This window comes from Lithobates pipiens, unplaced genomic scaffold (genome assembly GCF_037356315.1).
Source record: "Lithobates pipiens isolate NorthernLeopardFrog02 unplaced genomic scaffold, aLitPip1_a1.2 Scaffold_8, whole genome shotgun sequence".
NCBI classification, from domain to species: domain Eukaryota; kingdom Metazoa; phylum Chordata; class Amphibia; order Anura; family Ranidae; genus Lithobates; species Lithobates pipiens.
In genome coordinates, this window is record NW_027507903.1 from 520,741,665 (window position 1) to 520,753,482 (window position 11,818).

The 11,818-nt window shown below is 40.4% G+C and overlaps 1 protein-coding gene across 1 annotated transcript in view; it reads left to right on the top strand.

The window, feature by feature from the left end:
* Window positions 1-6,209, top strand: part of NFU1 (NFU1 iron-sulfur cluster scaffold) — a 42,518-nt gene extending 36,309 nt beyond the window's left edge. The window contains exon 8 of the mRNA XM_077469466.1: window positions 5,895-6,209. Within this exon, the coding sequence (XP_077325592.1) occupies window positions 5,895-5,942 (48 nt within the window). The 3' untranslated portion in view covers window positions 5,943-6,209. The remainder of the gene's footprint in view (window positions 1-5,894) is intronic.
* Window positions 6,210-11,818: the final 5,609 nt, after the last annotated feature.

Below are 11,818 nucleotides of genomic sequence, written 5' to 3' on the forward strand. Positions count from 1 at the left end.
AAATGTGTTATTTAACAAACCAAACTGTCCAGCAAAAGTACCAGTTAGAGAGTAGAGAGTTTAGACAAACCATTTACCACTGATGGGTGCTTACAATGATCAGCTTTATTTATGTAAAACTTTATCAAAAAATAAAAAAAAAACTGCTGTAACTAATTAAAAAGCATTAGCTGGAGTTTGGCTTCATTTGTTAGCCAAGTCCATCTAAATCTACTAGTTTATTACTACCCTCTCACCAGAGTGACAATTCTGCTGTCCACAGCTGTCTGCTTTACTACTTCATCCAAAATGTAGACGCCCTAGGACAAGAGGTTACTGGCAGCGTCACCAAGTGAAAAAAGGGAAAATGGACTTTAAAAAAATGAATGCAGCCACCACATCTAAAGACAGCTGAAATATATTTAATTTTTGTTTTGGGTTTAACCACTTTCCACTCATAGGACATCATATTATTATTATTATTATTATTATTATACAGGATTTATATGGTGCCGACAGTTTACGCAGCGCTTTACAACATTAGGGCAGACAGTACACTTACAATACAATTCAAAACGGGAATCGCACATCCCTCGATTGAAGTGGTGATCTCTGAATGATGGTCCCCAGCCATCTCTATGACCTTGGGAGGCCGGCAGCGATGTTATGACATCACTTCCGGCACTGGCAGATGTAAACACTGCAATTTTTTTTTTTTTTTCATCTCATGCTTTCCAGGGTAAATGAGATATCTGGGGTCTCATTGCCTGTCCTGCCTTATTCCTATTACAAGGGATGTTTACAATTCTTGTAGAGTTGCACTGAATGTAAATTTTGGTACCAAAAATACAGGATACATTTAGCCGAAAACCGAAAATTACAGTTTAACCACTTACCGCCCGCCCTATAGCAAATGGACGGCGGCAAAGTGGTTTCATAATCCTGACCGGACGTCATATGATGTCCTCAGGATTATGAGCCGCTGCGCGCCCCCGGGGGCGCCCATCGCGGCGATCGTTGTTGCGGTGTGTCAAGTCTGACATCCGACGGAGACTCTTTACCACGTGATCAGCCGTGTCCAATCACGGCTGATCACAGTGTAAATAGGAAAAGCCGGTGATCGGCTTTTCCTCACTCGCGTCTGTCAGACGCGAGTAGAGGAGAGCCGATCGGCTGCTCCTCTGACAGGGGGGTCTGTGCTGATTGATTATCAGCACAGCCCCCCCGAGGATGCCCACACTGGACCACCAGGGACGCCACCAGACCACCAGGGATGCCAAGGACAAGGTATGCCACCCTAGACCACCAGGGATTCTAGTCAGTGCCACAATGGATGCCAATCAGTGCCCATAATGGATGCCAATCAGTGCCCACAATGGGCATCACTGATTGGCATGCATTATTGATTGGCACTGATTGGCATCCATTAGTGCAATATATTATACAATGCCGCCTATCAGTTCCCATCTGTGCCGCCTATCAGTGCCTACCCATGCCCACCTGTGCCGCCTACCCATGCCCACCTGTGCCGCCTACCCATGCCCACCTGTGCCGCCTAACCTATGCCCACCTGTGCCACTTATCCATGCCAATCCGTGCCAATTTGTGCCACCTATCAGTGCCCATCCGTGTCGCCCATCAGTGCCGCCTATCAGGGCCACATATCGGTGTCCATCAGTGCCACTTCATTGGTGCCACCTCATCGGTGCCCATTAGTGCCACCTTATCATTGCCCATCAGTGTAACCCCATCAGTGCCCATCAGTGAAGGAGAAAACTTACTTATTTGCAAAGTTTTGAAACAAACAAAAAAAATTTTTTTTTTTTCAAAATTTTCGGTATTTTTTTATTTGTTTAGCAAAAAATAAAAACCGTAGAGGTGATCAAATACCACCAAAAGAAAGCTCTATTTGTGGGAAAAAAATGATACAAATTTCATTTGGGTACAGTGTAGCATGACCGCGCAATTGTCATTCAAAGTGCGACAGCGCTGAAAGCTCAAAATTGGTCTGGGCAGGAAGGTGCTTAAGTGCCCGGTATTGAAGTGGTTAAAAAAAAATATATGTATTTATATTTTTATAAATAATTTTAAAAACCTTTTTAGTGCAAGAAAAGCTCAAGAAAAATGCAATCTCTGACCAGCTCTTGTAACATGTCCTGAGTCTCTAACCATCTCTTGTATCATGTCTGCAATCTCTTGCCTAAACTTAAACACACTGTTAATAGTGTTAGCAAAATTCCCATTGAGTGTACCTCTAGCAGACATGATACAGGAGATGGTCAGAGACATGGGTCAAGAGATCAATGCAGCCTCACCAGTACCCGGATCAGAGCGGCGATCTCCTGCAGTGTCACAAAGCTGGATTTAAATTGCCCGAGCCTGGCGGCAGAAGTGGCAAAGTCCCACCTCCTATGATACACGTTGCGCTGATTCAATTCCCCTGCATTGGATCAGTGTGCCGTTTATCACAGGAGGCGGAACTTTGTTACAGTGCTGAATAATTCAGCTCTGTGACAGAGCAGGAGAAGCTGCTCTGTGTAACAAGGAGAGGAGGAGGAGGGAGGGGAGGACTCTGTGGGGTGTCATCCTGGCATGCCCTAGTCAATATGCGGCATCCGGGGGCCAACCGCCCCCTTTTTGGTGCCATTATCGGCACCTTTTTGGCTGAATGGAGGAAAAAAAACATTTTCGGCCGATATGTTTCAGTGCACCTCTAATTTTCTAGCAAAAAAATAATAATTTTTTTCATGTAAACAAAGTGTCAGAAAGGGCTTTGTCTTCAAGTGGTGAGAGTGGGTGATGTGTAAGCTTCTAAATGTTGTACATAAAATGCCAGGACAGTTCAAAACCCCCACAAATGACCCTTTTTGGAAAGATTTTTGTTGATAGGCATCTTGAGTCCATGGAATATTTTATATTTTGCTGCAAATTTTAGGAAAATTACACATTTTATTTTTCTTTCTTTTTTTTCTTTTTTTTGCACAAAGTTGTCACTAAATGATATATTGCTCAAACAGGCCATGGGCATATGTGGAATTACACCCCAAAATACATTCTGCTGCTTCTCCTGAGTACAGGGATATCACATATGTGAGACTTTTTGGGAGCCTAGTCACATACAGGACCCCGAAAACCAATCACCGCCTTCAGGCCCTCTAAGGGCGTAAAATGGTGAATTCACTTCCTCACTACCTATCACAGTTTTGGAGGCCATGAAATGTCAAAATAGCACAACCCCCCAAACGACCCCATTTTGGAAAGTAGAAACCCCAAGGTATTTGCTAAGAGGCATGGTGAGTATTTTGCAGCTCTCATTTGTTTTTGAAAATGAAGAAAGAAATTATTTTTTTTTTTTTTCAAATTTCAAAACTTTGTGACAAAAAGCGAGATCTGAAAATACTCAACATGCCTCTCAGCAAATAGCTTGGGGTGTCTATTTTCCAAAATAGGGTCCTTTTGGGGGGTTTTGGTTTTGCTATCTTGGAATTTCATGGCCCCCGAAACTGTGATAGGCAGCGAGGAGTGAAATCAAAAATTTACGTCCTTGGAAAGCTTGAAGGCGGTGGTTGGTATTCGGGGTCCTGTACACGGTTAGCCTGGCAAAAAGTCCCACACATGTGGTATCCCCAGAAGCAGCAGAATGTATTTTGGTGTGGTTTTCCACACGAGAAGCAGCAAAATGTATTTTGGGGTGTTATTCCACATTTACTGAAAACTTTTGTTTTTGTAATTTTTTAATCACTATATAATCACTATAATCAAATTTTTTATATATATATATCCTCAGTTTACCAAATGGGGTCTTAAGGGGGGGGTTGTACTGCCCTGCCATTTTAGCACCTCAAGAAATGAGATCGGCAGTCATAAACTAAAAAGCTGCCTAAATTCCAGAAAATGTACCCTAGTTTGTAGATGCTATAACTTTTGCTCAAACCAATAAATATATGCTTACTGCCTTTTTTGATAAAAAAAAAAAAAAAAAACGAAGCACAATATTTACCCAATTTTTTTGTTTAACCACTTCAGCCCCGGAAGATTTGGCTGCTGAATGACCAGAGCACTCATTACAACCTGGCACTACGCTGCTTTAACTGGTAATTGCGTGATCATGCAACGCTGTTCCCAAACAAAATGTGCGTCCTTTTTTTTCCCCACATATAGAGCTTTCTTTTGCTGGTATTTGATTGCCTCTGCGATTGTTATTTTTGCGATATAAATGGAAAAAGACAGAAAATTTGGAAATAAAATGATATTTTGTACTTTTTGTTATAAAAAAAATTCAATAAACTCAAGTTTTTAGTCATACATTTAGGCCAAAATGTGTTCAGCCACATGTCTTTGATTAAAAAAAAAAAAGACATGTGGCTGAATACATTTTGGCCTAAATGTATGACTAAAATTGAGTTTATTGAATTTTTTTTATAACAAAAAGTACAAAATATCATTTTATTTCCAAATTTTCTGTCTTTTTTCCATTTATATTGCAAAAATAACAATCGCAGAGGCAATCAAATACCAGCAAAAGAAAGCTCTATATGTGGGGAAAAAAAGGACGCACATTTTGTTTGGGTACAGCGTTGCATGATCACGCAATTACCAGTTAAAGCAGCGTAGTGCCAGGTTGTAACGAGTGCTCTGGTCATTCAGCAGCCAAGTCTTCCGGGGCTGAAGTGGTTAAACAAAAAAATTGGGTAAATATTGTGCTTCTTTTTTTGGGGGGGGTTTTTTCATTCATGAAAGTTTTTTTTTTTTTTTTTTATTTTTTTTTTTTTCAAAAAAATAGCTTTTGAAAAATGTATGTGCAAATACCGTGTGACATAAATTGCACTGATCGCCACTTTATTCGCTAGGGTCTATGCTAAAATATATATAATATAATGTTTGGGGGTTCTAAGTAATTTTCTATATGTAGGAGAGGAATGCCAGAATACGCCTGGTCTGGAAGTGGTTAATACCACTTTAATTACCAGTAGGTTAATTTGTGAATTCCTGAATGCTGGGGCTCTTCTACTTCATTGATGATGATAAATATTGCACTCCTTTTTTCATTGAGGGTTGAACTTGTTGTTCTGACCATCACTTTGATTCATTTTATACGTGTATAGTATTGTAGTCTTGTACTTTGTTTAATTTTTATGATACTGTATTATTATGCAATAAAAATGACCCTTTGCCCCAAGGGCGAGTGCTGGCATTCTTTTGTACTTTTATAGGTGATTCTTGAGCCCTTCTTCCAAATTGCCATTGAAACGAGGATCTTTTTCAAGTTAGCAAGGCTCCGGTTGCTAGAGTGCAAATGTCACACAGTTAGAAGAACTCTCACTGTAAGGACTGTTAAAAATCCCTTTGAGAGATAAGTAACCAGTTACTGACAGATGGTTTAATGAGGCTTAGGTTGCCTTTATTTTCTTTGGGTGTATATTTACATTCTGTCAGGGTTGAGTGGCCACAGTTAGGATGTAGCTGTACAGCCAGGCATCCTCAGTTGGATATTTAAAATATGGACATCCTTGTTTATGTTTAATAGTTATGCACTTAAAGTGTGTGATGTCAGAATTCTGCTGTTCCTGGTTTCTTAATCTGTATGCAGGATCGGGTCTCCACTCTATATCTGGAGGCCCCAGCACCCCTCTGGGAATTGCCTATTTTATACAGAGCGTTTTCATGGTTTGCTAATCCTAACCTGGCTTAGAAAATTGTAACAAAGTCTAAATAAACCTATATTACTACATACCTTCTAATCATTGGGAGAACCAATATGCGCATGTTAACTAAAGGGCAAAATCACCTTGTGGGTCCGCTGTATCTTTTTAGGCACATGATCTGGGCTCTGCAATTATGGGGTAGGGAGCTCTGGACTATACAATGCACAGTTTTATAGAGAACGAATAATAATTTTATTTTATTTCTCATAGGTGACTGATGATGAAGATGATATTGGAAAAGAACCGGCTTCTTCCTGAATTTCCCTTCTCTCTGTCATAGCATTGGCACATCACTGTGGGTTGTCTCTGTCATGTATTTATTATGAGACTTATTTGCTATGATTTTCTTTTCTGCCAATATTTTTTTATTTAACTGTAGAAAATTACAAGAGCTGACTCTGCTGTTCATTCACATAAATGCATATTTTAATTTTTGCATTTTTTGTATATGCAGTGATCTGTGTGTTTATATGTTGCTGTATTTATCATAAAATTGGATAATAAAATATAATTGTATGTATAGGATTCATGGTAAAGTTCTTGTTAATGTGAAATAAGTGGCTTTATGTGGTGGACCATTTAGTCCTGCAGTAGTACCATCGGATGAGGTTTGGCTTTCGTCTTTTTTAGGTCACTTTGCAGTGTAAGCCAAGGAAGCTATTAAAACTCTGTAGTGTGTTAATTCTTTTATTTAACAGAAAAAAAACTTCAGAATACCCAATTCATAGCATGCAAAGTATAACAAAATATGTCTACAATGTACAAACTATCTACCCTTCCTAACAAATAAGCATCTACATTGGATGGAATAGCCATAAGTATGCTAATCCGATACTATGGATCTTTCTTTATGATGGATCTTCTCATGGCTTCTTGTTCAGAGTCCAGCACAAAACGTCTGTTTCCCCTGAAGACTCTAAACAACTCTTGCCTCTTTGTCTTCCAGAACAACTCTGTCTGAGAACATGGCCTTTTTAAACTCATATTCCCCTCCCCTCCTATTTCCTGCTACATCATATCCTATAAGGAGCTTCACAAACTGGTTCATTAGCTAATCCATAGGGGGCAGTCTTATCTTCCAAGCACTACACATGTAACTAAAATATACTCCATATTGGTGCCATAAAAATCACAGCAAATACCCTTAGCAACCCAGATGGCTATAGATTTAAGGCGTTGGTTGGATTATGCATGATTAGAGATAAGATTAGATAAATGATCACAAATAATCTTTTGGCATATTTGTATCTAGCCAATCACAACCTCCAACAATAGAGCATGATTAGGATGAAAAAAACACAAATCACTTGTGCTAGATATATGCAAATTATAAATAATATGGCAAAGCAGCTGACACAATTCCCCTGGTATGGAAAAAATTACAATATTACAGCACAAAGGCAGCACGCTCATGCCCTCAGAAATAGTCCAAATATTGTATAAATATAGGTTATAAGATAAAAGTCCATCTGCAGACCACACAAAAGGATGTTCAGAGGGTCCGTCCCCAAGATGAAAGGTTCAAACTGACCTTTACCCTAAGAGGTGGACTACTCAATCAAAAGTAGTCAAATGCGCTCAAAAGATACTTTATTCCAACTCTCCATACATGTGAGATGACCAGTTGTTAAGACAAACAGGCTTCACCTTAAGCAGGGACTCCCAACACCAACATGTGGGGATAGGTAGAAAGAAGCTTCATTGCGCAGAATTACTGAAAGATTCATTTATTTGAAATAGCCAGAATACTCAAACAACAAGATTAAAATTGTATGTGGACTCTCTCATGGTCTCGGCAATGTTTCCAACCAGTAATATGGCTGACCGTGCAGTGTGGCAATGTCACGTAACCAGACTCCTCCCAGCACGTTTCATCACTCAGACGTCATCAGGGGCGTGGCTATGTATGTACCAGAAACAAAGTGTGTATAATTAGACCCATTTCACACTGGGGCATTTTTCAGGCGCTTTAGCGTTAAAAAGGCGCTTGAAAGAAGCCTCATCTGCAATCCCAATGTGAAAGCCCGAGTGCTTTCACACTGAGATCCCTTTCACACTGGGGCGTTTTTCAGGCGCTTTAGCACCTGTAAAGCACCTGAAAGAAGCCGCAACTGCAATCCCAATGTAAAAGCCCAAGTGCTTTCACACTGAGGCGCTGCGCTGGCAGGGCGTCAAAAAAAAGTCCTGCAAGCAGCTTCTTTGGAGCGGTGAATACACCGCTCCGAAAGCGCACCTTCCCATTGAAATCAATGGGAAGCGCCTGCAAAACGCCTGAAAAGCGCTTTTGGCAGCAGCACTTTGTGGGCACTTTTAACCCTTTTATTTGGCCACTAGCAAGGGTTAAAAATGCTCCAATAATGCTTGAAAAGGGCTGCTAGTTTAAGCGGTGCTTTACGGGCGTTTTTTGGGCGTTTTTCGGGCACTGACATTGTGAAAGGACTCTTAAAGCACTTGGGCTTTCACAATGGGATTGCAGATGAGGCATCTTTCAAGTGCTTTACAGGTGCTTTTTTTAACGTTAAAGCGCCTGAAAAACACCCTAGTGTGAAAGGGGTCTTACTGTTCTCCAAAGCCCAGAAGTGAGCAGATTGCATCAAACAAGAAGTAACGCAACTTGTAACTCCTGCGTTCCAAAACCAAGCTAGATGCTTTATTCCGAAGGGCCACGCAGCGGCGTCTCAACTAGGGGGAAAAAAATCATATATCTTATGAATATGCTCAAATGACAGAACAATAGCACACGCAAAAACATCAAATAATTAAAAAAAATCAATTATAATAATAAACTCATATGTAATTAAAATATAATATTACGTGATATCAATGATTTGGGTGCTGTTATATTTTTTAAAGGGAATCTATCCGGACAGAAACGTGAGAGCTGTCATCATAGATTTGTTTCTAAAGTTGCAGCTTGATTATGGTCATCCAGATCCGTTGTATCTATGAATCTACTATTCATTTTGAAATACAGGTTTTACAAATGGTAAAAAGTTTTTTTTTTTTTTTTTTTTTTTTTTGGATTGGTGCCTTTTGAGGAATTATTCATCACTGACCCTTTACTATATCAGGTTTTCTGTATATGAGAGGGATCTACAGTGGGTAGAAGGAGAATAACTGTTCTCGCCTTCAAAATGTGTACATACAGTGCCTTGAAAAAGTATTCATGCCTCTTGAAATTTTCCACAAATGTATTTTATTGGGATTTTATGTGATGGACTAACGCAAAGTGGCACATAATTGAAAAGTGGAAGGAAAATGATAAATGGTTTTCAAAATGTTTTACAAATAAATATGTGAAAAGTTTGCTGTGCATTTGTATTCAGCCCCCCTGAGTCAATACTTTGTAAAACCACCTTTTGCTAGAATTACAGCTGCAAGTTTTTTTGAGAATGACTTTACCAGCTTTGCACATCTAAAGAGTGACATTTTTGCCCATTTTTCTTTGCAAAATACAGTGGTGTGAAAAAGTGTTTGCCCCCTTCCTCATTTCCTGTTCCTTTGCATGTTTGTCACACTTAAGTGTTTCGGAACATCAAACCAATTTAAACAATAGTCAAGGACAACACAAGTAAACACAAAATGCAATTTGTAAATGAAGGTGTTTATTATTAAAGGTGAAAAAAAATCCAAACCATCATGGCCCTGTGTGAAAAAGTGATTGCCCCCTAAACCTAATAACTGGTTGGGCCACCCTTAGCAGCAACAACTGCAACCAAGCGTTTGCGATAACGTGCAATGAGGCTTTTACAGCGTCCTGGAGGAATTTTGGCCCACTCATCTTTGCAGAATTGTCCTAATTCAGTTACATTAGAGGGTTTTCGAGCGTGAACGGCCTTTTTAAGGTCATACCACAACATCTCAATAGGATTCAGGTCAGGACTTTGGCTAGGCCACTCCAAAGTCTTCATTTTGTTTTTCTTCAGCCATTCGGTGGTGGACTTGCTGGTGTGTTTAGGATCATTGTCCTGCTGTAGAACCCAAGTTCGTTTCAGCTTGAGTACCAGAACAGATGGTCGGACATTCTCCTTCAGGATCTCTTGGTAGACAGCAGAATTCATAGTTCCTTTTATCACGGCAAGTCTTCCAGGTCCTGAAGCAGCAAAACAGCCCCAGACCATCACACTACCACCACCATATTTTACTGTTGGTATAATGTTCTTTTTATGAAATGCAGTGTTCCTTCTACGCCAGATATACTTGGACACACACCTTCCAAAGAGTTCCACTTTTGTCTCATCGGTCCACAGAATGTTGTCCCAAAAGTCTTGGGGATCATCAAGATGTGTTGTGGAGAAATTGAGACGAGCTTTGATGTTCTTTTTGCTCAGCAGTGGTTTTCTCCTTGGAACTCTGCCATGCAGGCCATTTTTGCCCAGTCTTTTCCTGATGGTGGAGGCATGAAGGCTGACCTTAACTGAGGCAAGTGAGGCCTGCAGTTCCTTGGACGTTGTTGTGGGGTCTTTTGTGACCTCTTGGATGAGTCGTCGCTGCGCTCTTGGGGTAATTTTGGGCGGCCGGCCACTCCTGGGAAGGTTCACCACTGTTCCATGTCTTCGCCATTTGTGGATAATGGCTCTCACTGTGGTTCGCTGGATTCCCAAAGCTTTGGAAATGGCTTTATAACCCTTTCCAGACTGATAGATCTCAATTACTTTCTTTCTCAATTGTTCCTGAATTTCTTTGGGTCTCGGTATGATGTGTAGCTTTTAAGGATCTTCTGGTGGACCTTACTGTGTCAAGCAGCTCCTATTTAAGTGATGCCTTGATTGTGAACAGGTGTGGCAACAATCAGGCCTGGGTGTGGCTAGAGAAATTGAACTCAGGTGTGGACAACCACAGTTATAGTATGTTTTAACAAGGGGGGCAATCACTTTTTCACACAGGGCCATGATGGTTTGGATTTTTTTTCACCTTTAATAATAAACACCTTCATTTACAAATTGCATTTTGTGTTTACTTGTGTTGTCCTTGACTATTGTTTAAATTGGTTTGATGTTCCGAAACACTTAAGTGTGACAAACATGCAAAGGAACAGGAAATGAGGAAGGGGGCAAACACTTTTTCACACCACTGTAGCTCAAGCTCTCTCAGATCGGATGGAGAACATCTGTAAACAGCAATTTTCATGTTTTTCCACAGCTCCTTAATTAGATTTAAGTCTGAACTTTGACTATGCGTTTCTAACACATGAATATGATTTGATCTAAACCAAGGATCTCCAAACTATGGCCCTCCAGCTGTTGGGGAGCTACACGCCTCATGAAGCATTGTAAAAACTCTGACATTCACAGACATGACTAGGCATGGTGGGAATTGTAGTTCCCGAACAACTGGAGGGCCATCGTTTGGAGACCCCAGATCTAAACCATTCCATTGTAGCTCTGGCTGTATATTTAGTCGTCTTCCTGCTGGAAGATGAACCTCTGCCCCCGGTCTCAAGTCTTTTACAGACTCTAACAAGTTTTCTTCTAAGATTTCCCTGTACTCCATTCATCTTCTGATCAACTCTGACCAGCTTCCCTGTCCCTGCTTAAAAAAGCACCCCCACAACATGATGCTGCCGCCATCATGTTTCACGGTGGAAATGGTGAGTTCAGGATGATGTGCAGTGTTAGTTTTCTAATGCTCTTCCTTGCTTGGCCTGTTGAATTTGTGCCATACTTTTGCCCTTTTAGGATGATGGAATGAACTGTGTTCTGTGAGATGTTCAAACCTTGGGATGTTTTTTTATAACCATAACCTAACCCTGCTTTAAACTTCTCTTCTCAACCTTCTCCTGATGCTGTTTGTTCACTAGGGTTCTCTAACAAACCTCCGAGGGCTTCAAAGAACAGCTGTATTTATACTGAGATTAAATTGCACACAGGTGGACTCTATTTACTAATTAGGTGACTTAGAGGGGAAAAAAAAATATGAAAACCATTTATTTTCCTTCCACTTCACAATGATGTGCCACTTTGTGTTGGTCTATCACATAAAATCCCCCAAAAAAACATTTAGGCTACTTTCACACTGGGGTGGGCACTGGCGATAAAGTAGTGCTATTTTTGGCGCCACTTTACCATCATTTTAGTGGCGCTATTTGGCTGCTAGCAGGGTGGTTTTAACACCCACTAGTGGCTGAAAAAGGG